The 26,478-nt window shown below is 40.0% G+C and overlaps 3 protein-coding genes and 1 long non-coding RNA gene across 4 annotated transcripts in view; 2 read left to right on the top strand and 2 right to left on the bottom strand.

The window, feature by feature from the left end:
- The window catches only part of LOC134658742 (ATP-dependent RNA helicase DHX30-like), a 40,736-nt gene extending 34,366 nt beyond the window's left edge, over positions 1–6,370 (top strand). The window contains 5 exon segments of the mRNA XM_063514389.1: positions 784–945; positions 1,775–1,976; positions 3,205–3,385; positions 5,574–5,644; positions 6,145–6,370. Coding sequence (XP_063370459.1) covers positions 784–945; positions 1,775–1,976; positions 3,205–3,385; positions 5,574–5,644; positions 6,145–6,355 — 827 coding nt within the window. The 3' untranslated portion in view covers positions 6,356–6,370.
- Positions 6,371–12,692: 6,322 nt separating this feature from the next.
- On the bottom strand, positions 12,693–13,522 carry LOC134662153 (uncharacterized). The gene is made up of 2 exons (XR_010098027.1): positions 13,419–13,522; positions 12,693–12,918 (listed from the first exon to the last, which is right to left on the bottom strand). It is a non-coding gene; the product is annotated as an uncharacterized LOC134662153 (long non-coding RNA).
- A 1,506-nt stretch (positions 13,523–15,028) lies between these two features.
- LOC134657668 (serine protease inhibitor 77Ba-like) lies at positions 15,029–16,462 on the top strand. Its single transcript, XM_063513234.1, has one exon. The coding sequence runs from the start codon at positions 15,145–15,147 to the stop codon at positions 16,393–16,395; it is 1,251 nt and encodes a 416-aa protein (XP_063369304.1). The 5' UTR covers positions 15,029–15,144; the 3' UTR covers positions 16,396–16,462.
- Positions 16,463–22,604: 6,142 nt separating this feature from the next.
- LOC134656286 (photoreceptor-specific nuclear receptor) overlaps positions 22,605–26,478 on the bottom strand; it is a 32,266-nt gene continuing 28,392 nt past the window's right edge. The window contains exons 6-11 of the mRNA XM_063511808.1: positions 24,612–24,751; positions 23,969–24,083; positions 23,553–23,661; positions 23,308–23,384; positions 22,985–23,136; positions 22,605–22,880 (exon numbers count right to left, since the gene is read on the bottom strand). Coding sequence (XP_063367878.1) covers positions 22,642–22,880; positions 22,985–23,136; positions 23,308–23,384; positions 23,553–23,661; positions 23,969–24,083; positions 24,612–24,751 — 832 coding nt within the window. The 3' untranslated portion in view covers positions 22,605–22,641. The remainder of the gene's footprint in view (positions 22,881–22,984; positions 23,137–23,307; positions 23,385–23,552; positions 23,662–23,968; positions 24,084–24,611; positions 24,752–26,478) is intronic.

Genomic DNA, 26,478 nt, shown 5'->3' with positions numbered 1-26,478 from the left:
ATATTCACGGATCACGGAAACGGCTCTAACGATCTCGATGAAATTTGCTATATAGGGGTTTTCAGGGGCGAAAAATCGATCTAGCAAGGTCTTATCTCTGGGAAAACGCGCATTTTTGAGTTTTTATGTTTTCCGAGCAAATGATAATACTACCTAGTATTTATATACTTACATAAACTCGCCGTCATTAGAACTTGCGAACTATGTAAACAAACCGCCATATTGAAATTGTCTCTGAATGATGAATTTACTAGTGATGGGCAAGACTCTTACTTACTACTTTACTAATGTCAAACCATATCGAGTAATAAAATACCAAAATTAAAAAACAAGTAGTTACTTATTTTTAATTTGTTTAATCACGATCAGAAGACAAATTAGTACTTAAGAATGATGTATTGATGTATTTTACAACCGCGGCGGTAGGTACAGAGCGTGAGTTGGGTAGTGTGTAACGGGTTTATATCACAAACTTTAGTCACAACACTACCCATCATAGACAATTGTAGAATTTAAAAGAAACAAAAACGTCATTCCATCAGGTCCTAATAACCTAACTTATGAAACCATTTTAAACTTTTAATTAAATATCCAAGATACAGTTATATATTTATGTATTTTACGGAACGGACCGTTTCAATAGTGTATATGTGTATAGTTTGAATTGTGTTTGATGGGGTAGTGTGAAAATTCAAGGAGAAACAGTCACAAAACAAAGTTACATTGTTTGTTTACATAGTTCGCAAGTTCTAATGACGGCAACTTTAGGTATGTGTATTTCAGAGATCCGTGAGATAAAACGCGAGTTTAGCGCGACGTCGGACCACGTGGCCCTGCACTGGATCCAAGAGGAGTTCGAACGCGAGCGCGCGAGGGGCGATAAAGCAGTCGAAGCGTGGTGTGGGCGCTATGGACTGAGGAGGGATCGCCTAGCCTACGTCACTTGTAAGTTGCTACACATTCATTCTGATTTAAATCCTTACCTACGAGAACAAGCATTATCTTTGGAAGGGCGTTTTTAGTATCGACCAAAGAGTCTATGACAGGTGTCACCAAATGGCGGACGTGGTCCGCATCCGGACCGCCGACCTATTTTATTTTTTGGCTGATTTAATAAACTCAAGGAGAAACGGACCGCGATTGGTCATTTTATTTTAAGAACCGGACCCCTGAAGAAACTAAATTGGTAACCCCTGCTCTATGGCACCCACATACCGGAAGCCACAACGTAGGAAGGCCCGCAATAAAGTTAACGACGATCGAAGTATAGTGGTCATTTGGGGAAGTCCTTATCTATTAATGGACCCTGAAAATGCTCCTATGATAAAAATCAGACGGCACAAATTTTCACCTTTATAACCTGGATATTAGATATTTAGCTTTATTTGCTATAGCAGTGCATTACGTTCACACTTATTTATTTCTGCGTGCGTGTCAAAAAGAGGTTGAAAATAGATCACTGCACTATTCCCATACGACAATATTATTATAATTTCCAACCATACATAGGTTATACTCATACTGGAGGAGCACAAAAAATACTTCCATATTTATTTCTGTGCCGACGTTTTCTCATTCTATCCATCATTGTCACACTCGTTGTTAAACATAAGGTCGTCTCTATCTCTTTCGGTGTGCGGGAGCTTGTTAGCACGTGCACATTTCTCGCTTGTCCAGCCGCGTCTAAAGGCAACTTGTCCAATTTGTCACAAGGTAAGCGCTTCAATTTTGGAACGCCTATAACCTATCTTGAGTTATAAATCATTGTTTCCAGCTATCACCAACCTGTACCTAGAGCAGCTCTTGAGAAGCCCAATAGTGCAGCCGCTCCTCGACGTGGAGGAGCTGTCCCGGTTGTCGGGCGTCGACGAGCTGACGCCCGCCGCGCTGCTGTGCGGACCCGACGCGCTGCTGCTCGCCAGCGCGCGGCTGCGGACACACGGCAAGCTGAAGCCTGAAGCCAGGCTGATCACCAGGTGGGCAGACTATCAATAATAGCACGGCACTAGACCCAAGTGTAGGTGCAGTCGCTCCTGAACGTGGAGCTGTCCCGGTTGTCGGGCGTGGACGAGCTGACGGCCGCCGCGCTGCTGTGCGGACCCGACGCGCTGCTGCTCGCCAGCGCGCGGCTGCGGACACACGGCTTGCCGCAAATATATGGCGCATAGATGGCGCCATCATAGCTTGCCCCTTTTTCTATGAGATTTGGCTTAAAGGGCTGGCATCCAGGGCGTTAAAAAAAACAAAAAAATTACTCAATTCAGCTTGTTGAAGCCTGAAGCCAGGCTGATCACCAGGTGGGCAGACGATCAATAATAGCACGGCACTAGATCCAAGTAACTCTGTAGTGCAGGTGTGGGACGTGGATTAATGGGGTTGGCCGGTCGAAGTATTTAGCAAATGGCGCCATCATAGCTTGCCCTGTCAATACCTAGAATTTTGTCAATTTTTTTTAATGCCCTAGATGCCAGCCCTTTAAGCCAAATCTCATAGAAAAAGGGGCAAGCTATGATGGCGCCATCTATGCAAACCTTTGACAGTTGACAACCCCATTGTCGCATTATATTACTATCGAGGATATAATCAAGCAGTAATAATGTGACATGACTGACATGAGCATGTGGTTTCAAACTCTTAATTGAAAGTTAAGATTGTTTTCATTTAAGATTGTCTCGAATCCAGCTCATGTGAAACCTCTATTAACGCACACTCACCCAGTTCCACTAAATAGTGACATTAGTACTAGGTCACAGGTATACCAAATTACTGGCTAACGTATTCTCGATAAACTTTCTGTATCGGAGCTCGGAGGTTATGTAAAAAAAACCGGCCAAGTGCGAGTCGGACTCGCGCACGGAGGGTTCCGCACCATCAACAAAAAATAGAGCAAAACAAGCAAAAAAACGGTCACCCATCCAAGTACTGACCCCGCCCGACGTTGCTTAACTTCGGTCAAAAATCACGTTAGTTGTATGGGAGCCCCACTTAAATCTTTATTTTATTCTGTTTTTAGTATTTTGTTGTTATAGCTGCAACAGAAATACATCATCTGTGAAAATTTCAACTGTCTAGCTATCACGGTTCGTGAGATACAGCCTGGTGACAGACGGACGGACGGACAGCGGAGTCTTAGTAATAGGGTCCCGTTTTTACCCTTTGGGTACGGAACCCTAAAAAATTGCAACTTTTGTTTTTGATTTCCAGCAAAGGCGACCGCGCCCACATCGGCAGCGAAAGCGTGAACCACGACGCAAAGAGGAAACGTGGCGCGCTTATTGCGTACTTCGGCGGTTTCCACTCGCTCGAGCGGCGCGCCCTCGTCGTGCACAAGACTTCCCGCGTCAGCCCGCAGGCGGCGCTCGCGCTGTGCCAGGGAGACGTGTCTGTAGTACGTATACATACGAGCACCGACAGGAAACTCTTATCTCAACAGCACAAAACTTCCCGCGTCAGCCCGCAGGCGGCGCTCGCGCTGTGCCAGGGAGACGTGTCTGTAGTACGTATACATACGAGCACCGACAGGAAAGTCTTATCTCAACAGCACAAGACTTCCCGCGTCAGCCCGCAGGCGGTGCTCGCGCTGTGCCAGGGAGACGTGTCTGTAGTACGTATACATACGAGCACCGACAGGAAAGTCTTATCTCAACAGCACAAGACTTCCCGCGTCAGCCCGCAGGCGGCGCTCGCGCTGTGCCAGGGAGACGTGTCTGTAGTACGTATACATACGAGCACCGACAGGAAACTCTTATCTCAACAGCACAAAACTTCCCGCGTCAGCCCGCAGGCGGCGCTCGCGCTGTGCCAGGGAGACGTGTCTGTAGTACGTATACATACGAGCACCGACAGGAAAGTCTTATCTCAACAGCACAAGACTTCCCGCGTCAGCCCGCAGGCGGTGCTCGCGCTGTGCCAGGGAGACGTGTCTGTAGTACGTATACATACGAGCACCGACAGGAAAGTCTTATCTCAACAGCACAAGACTTCCCGCGTCAGCCCGCAGGCGGCGCTCGCGCTGTGCCAGGGAGACGTGTCTGTAGTACGTATACATACGAGCACCGACAGGAAACTCTTATCTCAACAGCACAAAACTTCCCGCGTCAGCCCGCAGGCGGCGCTCGCGCTGTGCCAGGGAGACGTGTCTGTAGTACGTATACATATACATACGAGCACCGACAGGAAAGTCTTATCTCAACAGCACAAGACTTCCCGCGTCAGCCCGCAGGCGGCGCTCGCGCTGTTCCAGGGAGACGTGTCTGTAGTACGTATCAGGGATGTTGCGAACATCCGCATCCGCATCCGCGGAACTTCCGCATTATTTTCAACATCCGCATCCGCATCCGCATAAAATCGATGCGGAGCTTATGCGGATGCGGATGTCGAACCAGTCGGTACAGGAACGTCTTCGCGGCGGCGTAAGTGCTAGGTAATTTCGTCATTACCTATAACGTAATCGTCTAGATCCAGAAAAGTCGGCCAAGTTACTGTTTATTAAATATAACGCACCTATATTCTTGCTCAAATACTAAACATTTCGTTTATTTTTAAATAAAAAAATACAAAAAATGTAATATTTGACGTTTTCTAAGTACCTAATCTTGACATCCGCATCCGCATCCGCATCCGCGGATGTGAGCCTTTAAATATCCGCATCCGCATCCGCGGATGTCAATAAATCTGCATCCGCAACATCCCTGGTACGTATACATGCGGGTCGCGTTTACAAGACAACTGAAGGCATTGTAGGTACAATACAAGAGTCGTTATGTACAATACAGCAACTCTAGTAAAGTTAAGTCAGTAGGTAGGTGTTATCATAGAGAAATATAGTAAGACAAGAGTGCTCACTCCATACATCAGTTCAGACAATTAAATTCAGTGTCTACATCTAGCATCGAGTAGCGAAACTATCAGTACTGCTACTTGACAATAGATGTAGCACCGACAGGAAAGTCTTATCTCAACAGCATAAGACTTCCCGCGTCAGCCCGCAGGCGGTGCTCGCGCTGTGCCAGGGAGGCGTGTCTGTAGTACGTATACATGCGGGTCGCGTTTACAAGACAACTGAAGGCATTATTGGTACAATACAAGAGTCGTTATGTACAATACAGCAACTCTAGTAAAGTTAAGTCAGTAGGTAGGTGTTGTACACACATTGTAGGCACTAACTTAGTCTGGACATAGAGAAAAAAATACAGATTGCTCACTTGGTACCAAAAATACTATTATTTTCAGTGTCGACGTCTAGAATCGAGTAGCGGAATTATCAGTACTGCTACTTGACAATAGCTGTAGCACCGACCGGAAAGTGTATGTACCAAAACTGATGTATGGAGTGAGCACTCTTGTCTTACTATATTTCTCTATGTTCTGGATAAGGAGCGTAAGAGCTACTATTCGAAGGATCTAAATGATCATGATAAGCAGGCACTTTTCTATCCTAAGCATTCCTACGCGCTTTAGGCGTGACGACCTTCTATACTTCCTTTCAAACTACTATCAACCCACAGTTTATTAGTGTAGGTTACACGCAGCAAACCAATTAATTCGTCTATAGCCTACCCATTTTTTTGCAGCGTGACACATACGATGACACTACAGTACTGAGACTCGCCTGACACAAACTCGACGTACATGTACCAACTAGGTAAGTTTTAGAACGTAAGATTCAATTCAATATACCTAATGTGTATGCTACATGTATTATTAACCTTTTCGACGCCGTGTCAAACACAAAAGCTGTCACACTAACGCCACGTCACCGAAGTATCAAAACTGAAATTGAACTTTGTGCATATGCACGTAGGTCTATGTTGCTCTGTGGTCTGTGACCGATTAATCGGCCTTTGGCGTTGAACCTACGGTGCGGATATATAGGTCATTGGCGTCCAAAAGGTTAAGGGCCAGTTACACCAAACACTTAACAGAACGATCAACGTCACGCAGCACTGAACTATGAAACTTCCCATACAACAAAATGTTGCGAAGGTTTGGTGATAGACGGTTTGCTACTGACAGTATTTCACTGCTTAAGTACACACTTCCCTGCTTGCCAATTACCAATTTTCTCAGTCTTAAGCAGAATATACATCATTGCGAGATTTTTAAAGTAAAGGTTTTGTATAACATAAATATGTAACATTACAGCCAAGTTGAGCACATATTGAAAGCGAGGGAGATGCTATCCAGAACTATCGACTATTACATCGAACGCGACTCAAACGCCATCTCTTACGAGGAGAACACAACCGTATCCAGGTTCAAAGTGAGATTAGTCAAGGCTATCGGCAGGATACTAGTGGAAGCACACAAGCAATTTGAAGATAAACGCACTGGAATCACGGAAGAATTTAGATAAATAAATACCTATGTTTGTATTGGAATTTTTCATTCGACAACCTATTCCTACTTTACTGTTTAGTTTGAATCGCGCTGTATCGGTTTCAGAAATGTATAATTATGATAGTCTGGTAAACCAATTTCTCAGTAGAAAAACACGCGAGATTTTAAATTTGTAGACTAGTTTGTTCTGTGGTTCGACTCATCGTATGTACCCTACCTTTATCTAGTGATTTCCTACCATTCGCTTATTAGCCTATTACTCTCGAGCAGGGATGTTGCGAACATCCGCAACCGCGGAACTTCCGCATTATTTTCAACATCCGCATCCGCATAAAATCGATGCGGAGCTTATGCGGATGCGGATGTCGAACAAGTCGGTACAGAAACGTCTTAGCGGGGGCGTTATAGTGCTAGGTAATTTCGTCATTACCTATAACGAAATCGTCTAGATCCAAAAAAGTCGGCGAAGTTACTGTTTATTAAATATAACGCACCTATATTCTTGCTCAAATACTAAACATTTTTTTTTTGTAAATAAATACTGAAAATGTAATATTTGACGTTTTCTAAGTACCTAACCTGACATCCGCATCCGCGGATGTGAGCCCTTAAATATCCGCATCCGCATCCGCGGATGTCAAAAAATCTGCATCCGCAACATCCCTGCTCTCGAGTCTCGAGCTATCGCTGGAGTCGCTTGACACATTTTGGGGATGTGAGAGCAGTCTACTTTATATAGTTTAACCACTTTGTCCGTAGAAAAGGCACATGAATCTAGTATTTTAACTGGATCAGGCATGAGGGGTGGCGGGAAGGGGGAAATGACCGAACGGAATAATCTTATGTATCGTGTATGTATCTTTCAGTAGGAGTAGCAGCGAAAGCGATATTATTGTTTGTCCTTGTCACAGTCTCACTTTTTAGGGTTCCGTACCCAAAGCTATTGCTAAGACTTCGCTGTCCGTCCGTCCGTCTGTCACCAGGCTGTATCTCATGAACCGCGATAGCTAGACAGTTGAAATTTTCACAAATGATGTATCTCTGTTGCCGCTATAACAACAAATACTAAAAATAAAATCTAATACCTTTAAACGAGCAATTCTTGTTTATTTATATATATATATTTCGGGGATCTCGGAAACGGCTCTAACGATTTCGATGAAATTTGCTATATGGGGGTTTTCGGGGGCGAAAAATCGATCTAGCTAGGTCTTATCTCTGGGAAAACGCGCATTTTCGAGTTTTTATATGTTTTCCGAGCGAAGCTCGGTCACCCAGATATTAAATATTTAAGGGGGGCTCCCATACAACAAACATTTATTTACTCTATTTTTTGTTGATGGTGCGGAACCCTCCGTGCGCAAGTCCGACTCGCACTTGGCCGGTTTTTTTTATATTCCCCACCATAAATTCTGTACACTCCGGAAGAAGCTGATAACTCATTGAAGAAATTTGAACTCAAATGAAATCAGCAGGTGCGAACACAAAAATGCCAATTTTCGAAGTTGGTATCTATGGAATGCAGATTGGTGATTAAATTGTGTACGTGTGGACGTGTGGACGCTAGATGAGATTGGCGCCAATTATTTTCCTGATCAAATCGCTCGATTTGCCCAGCTCGTCTAGATACGGCTTATTCCACCTATCCAATTTCTTGGTCCAATGTGCATTTCATCTCACTAAGCAAAATGAGAGATGAAATACAGATCGGACAGGTGGAATACCACACTATAAGTAATGTCTAAGCTTGAGCCTAGCTTTAACCGACTTGACGGGTGTACCGAACCGTGACCATGGTCGTAAGCTAAGCCTAGGGGTATTTGTATTTTGTTAATATATGAAAAACGCGTATGGCTTAAGCTTCATGAGCCGTGTTAAACCACACAAGCGTTCAGTTCGAATCACGGATTTAGAGTTAATAAACTGGATCGAGTACATTGACCAAAAAGTGTGTCCACATGAGAAGTCAAACTAGAGCCCTGCATCTCGTTCTAATTAGGGTGACCATAAGACATCTGTATGTGGGATATTAGGATAACATGGAATATATCAGTAGGGTGTGTCATTTTCTAAATAAAGTGAAATTTTAAGTGGTCAGGTTTTTTTTCATTTGTAGTCGGCCTCTTTCGCACTCACTCATGGTATGTTCATAAAGGTAGGCTTCCCTTTTGTCCACTTCAGTTTTTTTTAAGTATAAGCGTCATTAAAGATCTGTTTAGCAAATATGACGTTTTTTTAAAAGTTGGTGCCTTTTTTCTATTGACGGAAATGTGTCCTACCTATAAAGAATCGATGTCATATATAAACAGTTTAACACACCTAACAAAATATTATGTATAAATGAGAGTCTGTAATGTTTAAGGAGTTAAGCACTTTGGTTTTAAATTTTGGCAATTGAAGGGATGTTTACAAAAACAACATACCTGACTACACTGGTTGACACCTGAAACGATTAACAATGTTCTTAAAAAAGTGTCAACCGATCTAAGCAGTTATGTTGTTTTTGTAAACATCCCTTCAATTGTTCTACAACAAATCTTAAATTAAACATGCCGAAATAAAGACATAAGGTACCTATTATGTTAAACTTACTTTTACATTACCTACGTTAATAATAAGAATTCTGTGAGACCGATTCAAAACGTGCCGACATCATAGTCACCCTAATGAGTTTGACAATGTTGTCTTGTATTTTTATAGTAAAATGTAATAATTGTGGCTTTCTTGTGAAACAATATTCCACAATTAGCAATTATTTCACTCCAACAACCTTTAACACAACATTTCTTCACAATTTTTAAGAAATTTCGCATTCACGTGTTTTGAAGAAATGTCATCAAGTTGGGGATACCAATTAATATTTTAAGTTACTACAACTTCTACCATACTAAAATTTAGTTTTTTTTTGCTGTGTATGCGCTTGGTTTAATCAGTTAATAATATTGGCATCATAATTATTTACAAATTACTTAAAAGATATCAGAACTGTAGTCTGAATATAGCACTAAAATTGTATAAGAAGGTAATTAAATTCAGTAGTTTATTGATATAATTTCTACCATAATGGTATCTTTTTAACATTGGCAACATGTGCGAGTGAGACACAGGGCTCGGGTTTTTCTATCTCAAGTGGACCGTTTTCTCTAGTCTGGTACGAACAACTTTCTATCTCGGTGATAAGGTTCAAATTAGTATGGCAAAAAAAGTGACAACTCGCTCCAGTTTAAAAAATATAACTTCATGGTTCGAATATGGTGCTCGTAAGCCCCCTCCAGACTATGGGCGTGAATCGCGGGCGAAGCTGCGAACGCGAGTGTGAAGTCGATTTTGCTGTCTGCAAAAATCGACTCCACACTCGCGTTCGCGGCTTCGCGCACGAGTGTGGAGGGGGCTGTAGAAGCAGGCCTCCGTGCATGCGTCGTGGGCACAATAAAATATAGCAGCTATATTTTTTTTTAAAGTTGTTTGACCAGCAGCAAAAAAAAACTAAATTTTAGTATGGTAGAAGTTGTAGTAACTTAAAATATTAATTGGTATCCCCAACTTGATGACATTTCTTCAAAACACGTGAATGCGAAATTTCTTAAAAATTGTGAAGAAATGTTGTGTTAAAGGTTGTTGGAGTGAAATAATTGCTAATTGTGGAATATTGTTTCACAAGAAAGCCACAATTATTACATTTTACTATAAAAATACAAGACAACATTGTCAAACTCATTAGGGTGACTATGATGTCGGCACGTTTTGAATCGGTCTCACAGAATTCTTATTATTAACGTAGGTAATGTAAAAGTAAGTTTAACATAATAGGTACCTTATGTCTTTATTTCGGCATGTTTAATTTAAGATTTGTTGTAGAACAATTGAAGGGATGTTTACAAAAACAACATAACTGCTTAGATCGGTTGACACTTTTTTAAGAACATTGTTAATCGTTTCAGGTGTCAACCAGTGTAGTCAGGTATGTTGTTTTTGTAAACATCCCTTCAATTGCCAAAATTTAAAACCAAAGTGCTTAACTCCTTAAACATTACAGACTCTCATTTATACATAATATTTTGTTAGGTGTGTTAAACTGTTTATATATGACATCGATTCTTTATAGGTAGGACACATTTCCGTCAATAGAAAAAAGGCACCAACTTTTAAAAAAACGTCATATTTGCTAAACAGATCTTTAATGACGCTTATACTTAAAAAAAACTGAAGTGGACAAAAGGGAAGCCTACCTTTATGAACATACCATGAGTGAGTGCGAAAGAGGCCGACTACAAATGAAAAAAAACCTGACCACTTAAAATTTCACTTTATTTAGAAAATGACACACCCTACTGATATATTCCATGTTATCCTAATATCCCACATACAGATGTCTTATGGTCACCCTAATTAGAACGAGATGCAGGGCTCTAGTTTGACTTCTCATGTGGACACACTTTTTGGTCAATGTACTCGATCCAGTTTATTAACTCTAAATCCGTGATTCGAACTGAACGCTTGTGTGGTTTAACACGGCTCATGAAGCTTAAGCCATACGCGTTTTTCATATATTAACAAAATACAAATACCCCTAGGCTTAGCTTACGACCATGGTCACGGTTCGGTACACCCGTCAAGTCGGTTAAAGCTAGGCTCAAGCTTAGACATTACTTATAGTGTGGTATTCCACCTGTCCGATCTGTATTTCATCTCTCATTTTGCTTAGTGAGATGAAATGCACATTGGACCAAGAAATTGGATAGGTGGAATAAGCCGTATCTAGACGAGCTGGGCAAATCGAGCGATTTGATCAGGAAAATAATTGGCGCCAATCTCATCTAGCGTCCACACGTCCACACGTACACAATTTAATCACCAATCTGCATTCCATAGATACCAACTTCGAAAATTGGCATTTTTGTGTTCGCACCTGCTGATTTCATTTGAGTTCAAATTTCTTCAATGAGTTATCAGCTTCTTCCGGAGTGTACAGAATTTATGGTGGGGAATATAAAAAAAACCGGCCAAGTGCGAGTCGGACTTGCGCACGGAGGGTTCCGCACCATCAACAAAAAATAGAGTAAATAAATGTTTGTTGTATGGGAGCCCCCCTTAAATATTTAATATCTGGGTGACCGAGCTTCGCTCGGAAAACATATAAAAACTCGAAAATGCGCGTTTTCCCAGAGATAAGACCTAGCTAGATCGATTTTTCGCCCCCGAAAACCCCCATATAGCAAATTTCATCGAAATCGTTAGAGCCGTTTCCGAGATCCCCGAAATATATATATATAAATAAACAAGAATTGCTCGTTTAAAGGTATTAGATTTTATTTTTAGTATTTGTTGTTATAGCGGCAACAGAGATACATCATTTGTGAAAATTTCAACTGTCTAGCTATCGCGGTTCATGAGATACAGCCTGGTGACAGACGGACGGACGGACAGCGAAGTCTTAGCAATAGCTTTGGGTACGGAACCCTAAAAAGTGAGACTGTGACAAGGACAAACAATAATATCGCTTTCGCTGCTACTCCTACTGAAAGATACATACACGATACATAAGATTATTCCGTTCGGTCATTTCCCCCTTCCCGCCACCCCTCATGCCTGATCCAGTTAAAATACTAGATTCATGTGCCTTTTCTACGGACAAAGTGGTTAAACTATATAAAGTAGACTGCTCTCACATCCCCAAAATGTGTCAAGCGACTCCAGCGATAGCTCGAGACTCGAGAGCAGGGATGTTGCGGATGCAGATTTTTTGACATCCGCGGATGCGGATGCGGATATTTAAGGGCTCACATCCGCGGATGCGGATGTCAGGTTAGGTACTTAGAAAACGTCAAATATTACATTTTCAGTATTTATTTACAAAAAAAAAATGTTTAGTATTTGAGCAAGAATATAGGTGCGTTATATTTAATAAACAGTAACTTCGCCGACTTTTTTGGATCTAGACGATTTCGTTATAGGTAATGACGAAATTACCTAGCACTATAACGCCCCCGCTAAGACGTTTCTGTACCGACTTGTTCGACATCCGCATCCGCATAAGCTCCGCATCGATTTTATGCGGATGCGGATGTTGAAAATAATGCGGAAGTTCCGCGGTTGCGGATGTTCGCAACATCCCTGCTCGAGAGTAATAGGCTAATAAGCGAATGGTAGGAAATCACTAGATAAAGGTAGGGTACATACGATGAGTCGAACCACAGAACAAACTAGTCTACAAATTTAAAATCTCGCGTGTTTTTCTACTGAGAAATTGGTTTACCAGACTATCATAATTATACATTTCTGAAACCGATACAGCGCGATTCAAACTAAACAGTAAAGTAGGAATAGGTTGTCGAATGAAAAATTCCAATACAAACATAGGTATTTATTTATCTAAATTCTTCCGTGATTCCAGTGCGTTTATCTTCAAATTGCTTGTGTGCTTCCACTAGTATCCTGCCGATAGCCTTGACTAATCTCACTTTGAACCTGGATACGGTTGTGTTCTCCTCGTAAGAGATGGCGTTTGAGTCGCGTTCGATGTAATAGTCGATAGTTCTGGATAGCATCTCCCTCGCTTTCAATATGTGCTCAACTTGGCTGTAATGTTACATATTTATGTTATACAAAACCTTTACTTTAAAAATCTCGCAATGATGTATATTCTGCTTAAGACTGAGAAAATTGGTAATTGGCAAGCAGGGAAGTGTGTACTTAAGCAGTGAAATACTGTCAGTAGCAAACCGTCTATCACCAAACCTTCGCAACATTTTGTTGTATGGGAAGTTTCATAGTTCAGTGCTGCGTGACGTTGATCGTTCTGTTAAGTGTTTGGTGTAACTGGCCCTTAACCTTTTGGACGCCAATGACCTATATATCCGCACCGTAGGTTCAACGCCAAAGGCCGATTAATCGGTCACAGACCACAGAGCAACATAGACCTACGTGCATATGCACAAAGTTCAATTTCAGTTTTGATACTTCGGTGACGTGGCGTTAGTGTGACAGCTTTTGTGTTTGACACGGCGTCGAAAAGGTTAATAATACATGTAGCATACACATTAGGTATATTGAATTGAATCTTACGTTCTAAAACTTACCTAGTTGGTACATGTACGTCGAGTTTGTGTCAGGCGAGTCTCAGTACTGTAGTGTCATCGTATGTGTCACGCTGCAAAAAAATGGGTAGGCTATAGACGAATTAATTGGTTTGCTGCGTGTAACCTACACTAATAAACTGTGGGTTGATAGTAGTTTGAAAGGAAGTATAGAAGGTCGTCACGCCTAAAGCGCGTAGGAATGCTTAGGATAGAAAAGTGCCTGCTTATCATGATCATTTAGATCCTTCGAATAGTAGCTCTTACGCTCCTTATCCAGAACATAGAGAAATATAGTAAGACAAGAGTGCTCACTCCATACATCAGTTTTGGTACATACACTTTCCGGTCGGTGCTACAGCTATTGTCAAGTAGCAGTACTGATAATTCCGCTACTCGATTCTAGACGTCGACACTGAAAATAATAGTATTTTTGGTACCAAGTGAGCAATCTGTATTTTTTTCTCTATGTCCAGACTAAGTTAGTGCCTACAATGTGTGTACAACACCTACCTACTGACTTAACTTTACTAGAGTTGCTGTATTGTACATAACGACTCTTGTATTGTACCAATAATGCCTTCAGTTGTCTTGTAAACGCGACCCGCATGTATACGTACTACAGACACGCCTCCCTGGCACAGCGCGAGCACCGCCTGCGGGCTGACGCGGGAAGTCTTATCATAATTATTTACAAATTACTTAAAAGATATCAGAACTGTAGTCTGAATATAGCACTAAAATTGTATAAGAAGGTAATTAAATTCAGTAGTTTATTGATATAATTTCTACCATAATGGTATCTTTTTAACATTGGCAACATGTGCGAGTGAGACACAGGGCTCGGGTTTTTCTATCTCAAGTGGACCGTTTTCTCTAGTCTGGTACGAACAACTTTCTATCTCGGTGATAAGGTTCAAATTAGTATGGCAAAAAAAGTGACAACTCGCTCCAGTTTAAAAAATATAACTTCATGGTTCGAATATGGTGCTCGTAAGCCCCCTCCAGACTATGGGCGTGAATCGCGGGCGAAGCTGCGAACGCGAGTGTGAAGTCGATTTTGCTGTCTGCAAAAATCGACTCCACACTCGCGTTCGCGGCTTCGCGCACGAGTGTGGAGGGGGCTGTAGAAGCAGGCCTCCGTGCATGCGTCGTGGGCACAATAAAATATAGCAGCTATATTTTTTTTTAAAGTTGTTTGACCAGCTGCTGGTCAAACAACTTTTTCAGTAGAAAAAGCCACGAAATGCAAATTTTCAATGGGACGGTTACTCTTTACGCGCTTTACGCCTACATTTTTTAGATTTCCTGCTTTTTTCTACTGACGGAAAGGGCTTGACAGACTAATAGACTTTTTAATAGAAATTCTCGGGAAAATCCTAAAATGTCAATTATTATATAGCAACATCGCCTTTCGTATGTTAAACGTCATTGTCAAAAAAATCAACTGATTCCGCGAGTCCATCCATCCAATCTTTTGAAACCGGTTTTAGTTGGTATGTTTGTTCATTACATTTTAATGTAAACACTAAACACAGTAGATAACGAGGCGTCGGCAACCGGTCATTTTCCTCATACTCGATGTACGAGTAGTCATCGTCAGTCAGTCGCCGCTAGGCTAGCGCTACGCCGCGGCAAATACTTTATGTGCAAATTGTGTGCGGTACATAAAAAACTAAAGGAAATTACTGTCTATTCGTCTACGTAGTGTTTTATACTGATAGTCATTATGTTTATATTTGTGCTCGAATTATGTGCGTGTTTTGTGTTGTGTTTCGGGCAGAATCATGGAGTTAAAGGACACAATGAACCGGAATATCCCACGAACTTGCATAACGGCCTCAGCGAAGCGACGGGGAATTTCTCAGTGGAGCTATTATATCATGCAGCAAAAAGGCAAGGGAAACAGAATCTCATATTGTCGCCGATTACAGCGTGGACGGTGTTGGCAGTGACGTCGGAAGGCGCACTTGGCAATACACGGACTCAACTGGTCTCAGCCTTACGAATCGAAAGAAACCGGACGGTTGCCAGGCATAACTTCCAAGAAATCGCGCGATGGCTTCTCGTAAACACAACTACAGTGCATCTTGCGAAATTCAACGGAATATTTGTAGACAAGTCTAAATCTCTGGAAGATGACTTCCGTCAATCTTCGAAAGAATTTTATGATACGCAAACCGTCGATTTAGACTTCAGAAACAGCGCAGCAACCGCCGCAACCATCAATGGAGCCGTGTCATCAGCAACCAAAGGCAGAATTCCTAAATTAATTGATGAAAATAGTTTGAGTGATGCACAGATGATCATCACTAGTGCAGTATATTTTAAAGGGCAATGGACTGCGCCTTTTAATGTCTCCTCTACAACTAAACAAAATTTCTATAACAGTAATGGGACAAAAATAGGTGAAGTAAACATGATGTACAATAGATACACATACCCATTTGCTAATATTAAGGAGATTCAAGCAAGAGTTATTGAGTTACCTTATGGTGTTGAAAATCGTCTGTCCATGCTATTAATGCTGCCAAATCCTGGCGTTACTCTAGAAGATATGTTCTTGAACTTCAAAAAAGTACCTCTAGATACTGTATTTCAAGAGCTGAAACTTTCTCAAGAAGAGTATAGTGAAGATGAAATAGATTGTTTCATTCCTCGCTTCAAAATTGAATCAAGCATTGAACTGAATGAAATTTTGAAAGTGGGATTGGGAATATATGACCTGTTTGACCCAGTGAAAGCTAATTTGGGCCGCTTGGCTCGGAGACCCATGTATGTGAGTAGGGTTGTCCATAAAGCTGAAATTGAGGTTACAGAAGAAGGCACCACAGCATCTGGGGCGACAGCTGCAGAGTTTGCAAACCGAATTGGAGTTATAAGATTTGAAGCCAACAGGCCTTTTAGTTACCTTATTGTGGAGAAAGTCACAAACACTATTGTTTTTGGAGGAGTCTACCAACAGCCGATTTTGTACTGATCTTTATAGCTATAATTGAAAACTAAAATAACTGTAATTAAATTCTATAACTTTTGTGTACACAAATCCAGAGATATGATCTAATATTTTGTAAAATATTCTTTAGTAGTCTGCATAGAAATTTGTTTGCAGGTGGGGTTCACTTATCTCTGCAGCTGTACATGAAATGGATTCACTACAATTAGGTAGAATCCCTGAGGATAGATGCAATTTCAATTATTCATTTCATAACATTGAAAACTACCTTGGTATGCCATTCACTAACAATTTAGCTTAAAAATAACTTTTTCTCCTATATTTTTCTGTTGTTATTTTATTTTCACTTGCACTTTGATGATCTAAACGTCCTAATAGCAAGGGCATCTCTCTGTCTTTTGGTCTATTTCTTACCTTAATACTTACAAGTGATTTTCATTGTCCATTCTTGATCTTTATTTGAATTTGCCATGACATCTAATAGCCCAAGCCTTAATGGGCAACAAACAAGTGAGTAGAATTGCTTAAATCATATTATAATAACGTATATATGTTAAAATATATAACAACGAGAGATAAAATTAAAGATAACTTGGCAAGGCCATGTTCAATGTAATCAAGGCATTTAAAATGCTCATGAACCGAGAACTGGTTGCAAAACTGTCATTTTAAAAAATAATTTGCTCTTAATAAACAGGTAAATTGTACAAATAAAATACTTATTTGTAGGTAGGTAGTCATAGTTCCGTGTTCTATTATACTGTTGGTGTTTCTGCTCATTGATGTTTACTGAAATGAATATTGAATTGTTGCAATTCAAAATTGTTTGAAGGTTATTCTGCACTAGATATGATGCAAATGTTATGCCATTGATGTTTATAAAATTATGTACATAGAATCAGAGCAGCTAAGAACTTTCCGAACAACACTGTCTCAATTAATAAGTGCAAAATGGCAAATTTAATATATTACTTATGTTATAAAATAGTACCAGTTTGAAATTTTAGTTTTTTTATCTATGTACATTCGTTAAATTAGGATCAATAACCTTTCAATTTAAAGAAATATTTTTCTGAATATGTAGGTATATGATATGATGTTCCGTCATAGTCCAGGGTATTTAGCCAACAAGCTAATCGTTAACGCTTCGTAGCGTAACGTAATCATCTCTCTCTATCACTCTTCTATATTTGTGCGACAGTGACAGTTGCGTTTCGTTCGCTTCGGAGCGTAAACGAGCACGTTGGCTACGCACTCAGGGCTCTTGTCGATCATGCTTATAGGTACCTATACAAGTTCTCATACTAAAACTCGTTATTTTAAGCAGCTGTCTCAACACTCTTAACAGCCATATTATACCGTTTTCTCGTGCAACAAAGTACTCAATTTAAACACAGTACATATGTACTTATATCCTAGTTTTTCGATGTATAGGTACCTACTTGCTTAATAAAGTTTTAATGTGTGGTGGGACACAGTAGTCCAGTCCTATTGTTTTCTGATCGATACAATGAATTATTTTGCCTTTAGAGCTTAGTTAGGCCATTGATGGCTCTTACAGCAATTCGAACCACCCTTGAGCCTACTAGAACTGTGGACTGCCATTATAAACGTCATAATTATTTTTATAGAAATTGAGACGTTTTCCCAAACACCACCACACTTTGTCATTACAAAGTCTATCATTTAATATATGTATATTAAATTAAATGATTGTATGAAACTCTGCTGGCCAGTTAACGTGGTAATAAGGAATAAAATAACAACACGATTTTCCCTGATTTCGTCATTGTTGTGGTTTTAGTTGCTAATGGCTTCTGAAACGCATTGCAATGCATTTGTGGAATATTTATCAACTTTGACTAACAGCGTTAAAACATTTGGATTTGCCTTTTTGGTTCTGAAACCCTGTAAGTAAGCGCGACATTCATATTATTATATCTAAAATTATATTGTTTGTGATATGAACATAGTCCTTCCCTAAGTTTTATTACAGACATGTCATGTTTATCAGAGGACCTAATGCCGCGAATCCCGAAATTTCGTTATCTTCCTTTTTGTCACTCTTGCATATTCGGACGAAAGAGAGGCAATGAATTAAATTTCGATTTTCGTGTTTCCCGGTAAGCTCTCAACCGTGGCGGGCATTGAGCGGAATGAGCGGTGCTAACTCACCAGGCGCCGTCCACTGGGCACCGATCCTCCCTGGTTAAGTACTAGGTACTCTACCTAATTAATTATCACCCTGGGACCGCCACTGCTGGTGCTGGCCAGTTACTCTTAAAAATAGTAGGGAATACCATTACTCACTTTGTAATTTAATGGTTTCTGTATTAAGAAACCAAAGTAAACTAATGGTTCTTTATAGACGGCACCTAATGCGTTAAATATGTACTATAGTTCGTTTTTTTTAGCATTAGAAAGAAGGTAAACAATCTTGACGTGTCTTTTTATTAAAAAATATTGAAAAACGCTTTAAAAAAATAGTTTATATTATGAAAGTAAAAGAATATGAAAGATCGTATATGATTTATAATTCTAACATATTTGCTGTGACTTATTTTTCAATGGTGATTTTTAATAAAAAGACATGTCAACATCGCTTACTTACCTTCTTTCTAATGCAAAAAAAAACGAACTATATGTGATGTAAAAAAATAATTGCTTGTGAATAGCATCGCTCAAAACCGGCCCTGACGTATTTTTTGGGAGTATCAATATTGTGATCATTTATATCCATGCTTAGAAAGAAGCATAAACAGGTTTTGTATGTAGCAAAAACGTCGTTGGCCGATGTTGCTTAATGCAAAAATCCAAAATGTATCACTGTTTTTTTAACTTTCCGGTACAGAACAGTCAAATGACACAAATTAATTATATGATGTGAACGTAGGTAATTAACTAATTAAGTGTTTGACGTGTGAAGCATACTTATGATTGTAATGTAGATATAAATTGTAACTATAAGACGTAACTTTTGTGATAAAGTAAAAATTGTATAAAGAAGACGAAGATCTGCTCTAATATCCAATTAAATGTTGTATACTCAGAAAGCTTCAAACGAAGTGCGATTTAATTTCGTAATCCATGTAAGGTATTATAATTGCGGCCAGATCTGTCTGCGAGATATTCATACACGAGCGCTTCTTTTAAAGTTTAAACAAAAGTACCTACACTTGGTCGGTAAAGCATTTAGTTTCAGCAATCAAAAGCAGATGTGCTCTATTTCCACGTTAAAAAATAAGAAAACACGGTCGTGTACGGAATTTCCAGCAGATGGATTTGGCTGCACCGATCTCACCTATGAGTCCAATGACAACCTTAAGACGAAAGGGGACGACCTACATATTTGAATATGATCGGTTGAGCCATTATAACGTTTCCAAAAACTTCTCTTTTTATTAAAAGGACGTAAATGCCGCGATGGTACGCCCTTTTACTTATAAGGCTTCTATTATGCGTGGGCCGACACGCACTTGGCCTTATTTTTTTTATCAATCATGAAAGAGATATTGGTCAAATTAGTCAGCATCAAAAGTAGCGTATCGGACTATGCGTCAAAAGTTCAATTCTCCGATTAGCTTTACGTAAAGAGGTAGGTACCTAAGTTTGTCTGTCTGTATAGGTAGGTATGTAAGTTTGTAAGAAAAAATCGACTTGTATGCGCCTGGGCTTTACCTTAATGCTAATAAAACAAAACCAATATTTCACATTTATTTATTACAGTAGGAATTCTATTCGTTATATTTTTGGTTATTTTTTGGCAGTAGGCATAGGTATTGTATTGACATAATTTCACGATTCACATCAGTTAATAAACAAGCTAAACATTATGAGACATCTAAATTACTTACGTATCAGCATAATTTATTTTATTTACAAAGCAGTGCATAATATGTATAATTCAATGTATAATAGGTATTTACGTCGGTTAGTAATAAATGTATGTACATTTAAATTACAATAACATTCGTTATTATTTACACATATTTACAAAATTAGGTCGCTTTAAAAAAAATTAGGTAGAAGATTAGTTAGATACATAGAGTCATAGATACTCGTGCTTACATATTCAAAAATTAACCCGATTCTTAAAAATGGCGACAAGAATAAGTAGAGACAATAAGAGCCTATTATAGAATTATGACTGAAACGCTTTATTTCTTGTTTATTTATTTTTATTTATCACTTCCGCAGTATTGACCGAACCTACTAGAAAATTGACACAATACATAGTTATGTTAGTTTGCAGGGTAACAGAATTAACCGATGATTTCTGCGAAATGCGGTATCAAGTGTAGAGCTTTGTTTTTGTGTTGTGTACTTACCCAGGTAATTCCCCATTGAATAGGTATGGGTAAGTATAGAATGGTATAGATACTTTTCACATACTTACAGGATAAGAATACTTGATCGTTGACCTTAGTTCCACAGGTTACAATAATAGGCTTATATTATTATGTCTATACTCATACGAGTTTAGACATATATAGGTATACACCTATCCTCATTCTCAGTAATCTCAGTCGATCTCTCAATCTCACTATGAGACGGTATAAGATAAAATGAGATGAGTATTCGCGCGTTTGTGGCCATGCCATTGCCATTTAAAAACAAGGAAAACTGCGTATTTTTATCAAGAACCGTGAGCATTACTTAAGTGGCAGTACCTGATTACTAGGTAGGTACATTGGATGTTATTTGGAGGCGTAGGTAACGTGTTTATTCAAAACTTGTCCATGGTGATACAGTTTGGAAAACAGAGTTTTCCCAGACTTTATAGGATCGCGTTCATTTGAAACCTATTAAAGTATTCGTCTTATTATATGAAACAATGACAGGAAACTGCTGGCTGTGGTCTTCGTAAACTGGTACATTAAATTCATATTATCTGCCTATTAATACTTCCCTACTTATAACCGTAACACTCACACGACGTGGTTTACAAAGTGAGGCTGTGCAGTGCAAGGTCTTTGTATATAGATAGTAAACCAGTCTTGCAACCCGATGTTCACCGTTGATTGGGTTTTTGTATGTTGTTCTTACGAGTTTTACGTCACAGACTTATATAATGAGGGACTAGCGTCGTGGAATGGCCAAGTTCAGTTTTCGTTTTAATGATCTACTTAGTGTCAAATGTTACGTTACCTATGATTAAGACAATTAGTTTTTGGCAAAAATGAATTCCTTGTACCTACATGCTTTTATAGCTGACTGTACTTTTCTTTCCACAGACAACTAATACCTACTCATTGAGACAATTCTAAAAACCCCAAACACAAGGTTGCGTTATTGTTTTAACACAGAGTTCCTATGGCCACCTACTGTCTCCATCATCAGATCAGCTCCATGGTACCATAATATTGCATTGTCACCCGACTTACACACGTATGCAAATTTTCAGCTTCATCGGAAACCGGGAAGTGGGTCAAATTTAACTTGCAAGATTTGACCCTAACATACATTAGGTAGGTAGGTACCTACATATTTATTTACTCGTCTAGGATCGTAGAATTCTGCGTATCAATAACGTCAGTAGTAAAATTCGCAGTGAGGGAAAATTTATTCGATAAGGATTTTTCGAATAAATTGTACAACGAATCTGTCCACCACATCATGCTTGAGGCTCTGTTTGTTGCTTGCATGCCAAACAGATGTTGTTGTTTAACTACAGCGGGCTGCTAAAGTGCTTACAACTTTTGCAGTTGGGTATTTACAATACAAGAATGCGTCTATAGCCTAATAGTAGGGGTCCGTTTTATTATCAGAAATCATAAGTTTATTGTTGTCTGACGCTAAGTTATGCATTATAAGTATTATATATGCATATTATTTTAAGTACTTATTTACATAGATTTGTACAAATAACAAACGTCAGCTTAATGAGGCCATAATTTCGTTTTAAAAATCTAGCTTTAAGTACCTACTTTTATCCGTTTTCAATTCTAGATGTATCAAGCTAAAATATTTAAGTTTTAGGTAAGTACCTTTGCTAAGTATTTTCAGACGGTCATATTTCAAGGTGTCATTTATATATACCTATACTTTCGACTACAGACAATCTCATAGGTACGAGTAGGTATTAATTAAAAGTCAAAACGAGGGTTGGCATTTCGTTCACAATTGCGGTTCGTCATCGTCACTAGCGCTACCAATGAAAAATATAATGGGCCACTTATCTCACAATGCAGCCGCTCGCGCAAACATGTACCTACATGTCGAACACCATCACTAATCCGAGTTCCTTCACAGAAAACAATCAATGTAAAGCTAATTTTTATACATGTCAGCTAGCACCTTCTCCATGGGCGTCTGTCCGATGGTCTTGGCGAAGAACTCCCTCTCGAGCTGGTGCGGGGAGACGAGGCGCAGCAGCGGCAGCAGCAGCAGCAGGCGGCCGAAGCGCGCGGGCGCCGCCGCGTGCGCCGCGCGGGCGTGCGTCATCAACATCACCTGCGCCTGGTCTTGGAGGTTCTCGATCTGCAGGGGATCCTTGAGACCACGTGTCTCTGGAAAATTAACGTCATCATCAGAACATCCCGGAAGGACTTCTTGCCGGTCTCGCTGGTGGTGAAGAATAAATTGTGAGCGAGTGATTTATATGACTACTGACCAGATTTGAAGAGTACGATGGCCTTCATGCAAGCGAATTCGGCCGGGTCGACCAGCACTGCGCGGTACCGGCCCAGCACCTCGCGCAGTCGCCGCAAAACGCCTGAGCCCGCTCCAGATTCTGATAGATATGAAATATGTATTAGAAGATACCTACTGATCAGACTCCGTAATAATTAGTAGAGCAAACCTGTTGTAGGTATAAGTAGTTCAAACATCCGCACAGCAAAAACTACCGCAATCTCATCAAGAATGAATATTTATATCATAATATATTGTGATTTACCCTGGTCAGTTTGGTCGCTACCGAAGAGCGCCGTACACGCCGCGTCGAGCGGCAGGCACCACTGGATTGCGTTTAGCAGAAACAACTCCGACCATGCCTCCTCCAGCAGTATAACCTGAAAATTTTACATTTGCTCAAACAGGCCTTTATTTTGTATGTTACTGAGTAGTTTAGGTTCCATCAAGTGTCGATCGCAGTGGAAAACAAATCGTAGATGTAAGTACTTAAATAGGTAGGAGGCTAGACAATATCAAGTAGGTAAGCACGGAAATTATAAGATTACCTGGTCTCTGAAGGCGAGGCTAGCGAAGGAAGGCAGGTTTTTGGCCCATTTGACGGCCATGAACAGCAGCCGGGCTGCTGTCTCTGCCGCGCTTTCCACTCCAAGCGGTCTGAATCAACAAGTCCATTAGATAAGGTTTAGCAGCATTAGTCAAGTTAAGACCAGTAAATTACCAATAGTGCACCAGTCCATGATTTTTGCCTCTACTCTTTACTTCCATAGTTAGAGTTGAAAATGTAATAAGTAAGTAGGTAGAGTAAGTAAGAAGTGAGGTGCGCCAAGGGCAATACCATTCTAGCTTACTTCTAAGTCTTATATTTTTAGACTAAACGCACTTAAGCTACGAGGGGCACTTTCCACACCTACCTTTATAAACATTATCATTAAAGAAAGCTATGATTTATATAAAAATTCGGAATTGCATTAACATTAACCTGCAAGGCCCGCAGTTTTGAGGATAGGCGGCGAGGTTGGCGGCGGGCGGCGAGTAGGACGTTGAATCTTCCTCGTTGGTGACATCGATACTGTCATCTGGGAACATAGTAACCAGTGATCGTTAACGGTGTTTCTTAATTCACAATATCACTCCGCATACGTAGTTATGTAGGTATGTATATACCTAATATCATATCTGTGATGATATTAATTATTAGGTACTTAATACCTACTAAGATAAGCGCAATTAACTGTCAGATAAACTGACTTAAATGCAATAAGTTATATTAACAACCCCATCATCATCATCATTGGCCACAGTATCTTTGCAGATGATAGTTGCAGCGACTAAAGAGGTATTTTGAGGAGGTAGGGATGTAGTCTACAGCCTACATCGACTGCGAGGACTGACGTATAATATATACACTATAGACCAATGGCCGATCGGCATTTCTTGCCGCATCGATCACAGATGTGTCTCGACTCCTGGGCGACTGTGCGGGTACAGAACCGGGTACGAGTCTGGAGAGGAAAGGCGTCCGGGGAGGAGTCTGGCTGTGGTTGCGGGAGAGACAGAGAGAGAGAGAAACGAGTACAGCCTGTAGGGACGCTGGGGATACTCACCGTCGCTGTCGGAATGGTGCCGCTCCTCGTGGTCGCGCGAGGAGTCCGGCTGTGGTTGGGGCGGCGGTAGCGGTGGGTAGTGCGGGGACAGCAGTGGGTACCGCTGCGGCGATAGCGCCATAGCTAATGATACTGGAGGTCTGAAATGAAGGTAATTCTACTTCATTATATAATATCGTAATTATTTAATTCATCTCTTCTCATTGCTAGGCTCGAAATCTCCCCGTGTGGACTACAAGTTTAAAAGTTAATCGATAGCTATTTTAAACTCCCCTATACAAAGCACGACATAGATGAAATAACATGTCGAGGTAGGCGCTAGTCACCCGTGCCGACGGTCGACCCCACCTTTGATCAGGCACTGAATCACTTGTGCTGTGGCTTGACCCTTCGCCGCTGCCCTATAAATAGTCTTGTCATAACAAAACATATTGTCTCGAGTGTGAGCTGGACACTAGTAGAACTTGGTCCCATGATAAAACTTAGCTTCAAGTAATCAGAGCTCAACTCTAACAGCAGTGAAGTGAGTAAGCATTGTGAAGAAGGACCCTATGGTCCTATGACTAGGGATAAAAGTGTAGGTATTATAGGAAGAAAAGGAACATTAAACAGGATATAATCTATATAACAGGGTAACGTGAGTACTCTAAAAATCAATAAGTACCTATAGTTTCTTAGATGCCAAAACGGTATTTCACAGATAGATGCTCATAGTTCCTTTGATGCTGAAACTTCTCTCTGTCGTATTCTTCCTTCTTTGTTCTTGTATATTTTGACTATCAAACGTAACATAAACGCGAAAACGAAAATATTAAAATGTTATTGAAAGTTAAACTATCCTAAAGATAATTAAAAAATAAGTAGGTAAGAAATTAATTCAGCGAGTGTACCTAAAGAGAGGTATTTTTAAAGTTTTCTTAGCTTCACTTTTACATTCATCTTAACTTCACTTTTATTTAAATAGTATACCTAAGTATTATTATACTTATAATTTCTTCTCACTTTTTTGATATAACGACATAATGTACTTAGATATAAATTATAAAATATACTTCCTATAACACTATGTAAAAAACAAATCACTTAACAGTTGAACGCTCTCGCCCTCCCCATAATCCGCCATTCGTAGTTATTACATTTACATAATGTTATGATTTAGTGTTAAGAGAACAGCGCTGCGCACTATACCGAGATTGGTTTGCATCTGACTGCCAAATCGTGTCATAAAATTTAGGGGCCCATAAGTATTAATAATAATAAATAATAATAAATATTAGAGGACATTTTACACAAATTGACTAAGCCCCACGGTAAGCTCTAGGCTTGTGTTGTGGGTACTCAGCCAACGATATATATAATATACAAATACTTAAATACATAGAAAACAACCATGACTCAGGAACAAATATCTGTGCTCATCGCACAAATAAATGCCCTTACTGGGATTCGAACCCAGGACCGCGGCTTCACAGGCAGGGTCACTACCCACTAGGCCAGACCGGTCGTCATTAAAATGTATAAGATTCTGGGTTTGCTGAAATACTTACGAAATCTAGAAGAGAGTAGAGTTTAGTGTAGTAACGTTCCAAAATGTATTATGTAAATGACTCTGACTATTTAAATAACAAAATAAATGTAGGTATCTTCTAATTAAAACATGTCAGTATTATGAAATTATTGCAAAAAACACTAGGTCTGACTAAATTCGAGAAAAAACAAAAGGAAACACCATATTTACTGTTTAGAGTGTCTAGGTACCTATCAAAGCTTTGTCGCGCCATCGAAAAAAGTCAAGTACAATAAATACAAAGTGCTCATTCCAGAACGCCAAACAAAATGTTCTTTAATAAAAACCAAGTTAGCTGTG

This window comes from Cydia amplana, chromosome 2 (genome assembly GCF_948474715.1).
Source record: "Cydia amplana chromosome 2, ilCydAmpl1.1, whole genome shotgun sequence".
Classification (NCBI taxonomy): Eukaryota; Metazoa; Arthropoda; class Insecta; order Lepidoptera; family Tortricidae; genus Cydia; species Cydia amplana.
The sequence above is the reverse complement of the archived record's forward strand: the minus strand, read 5'-3'. Positions and strand labels throughout refer to the sequence as shown.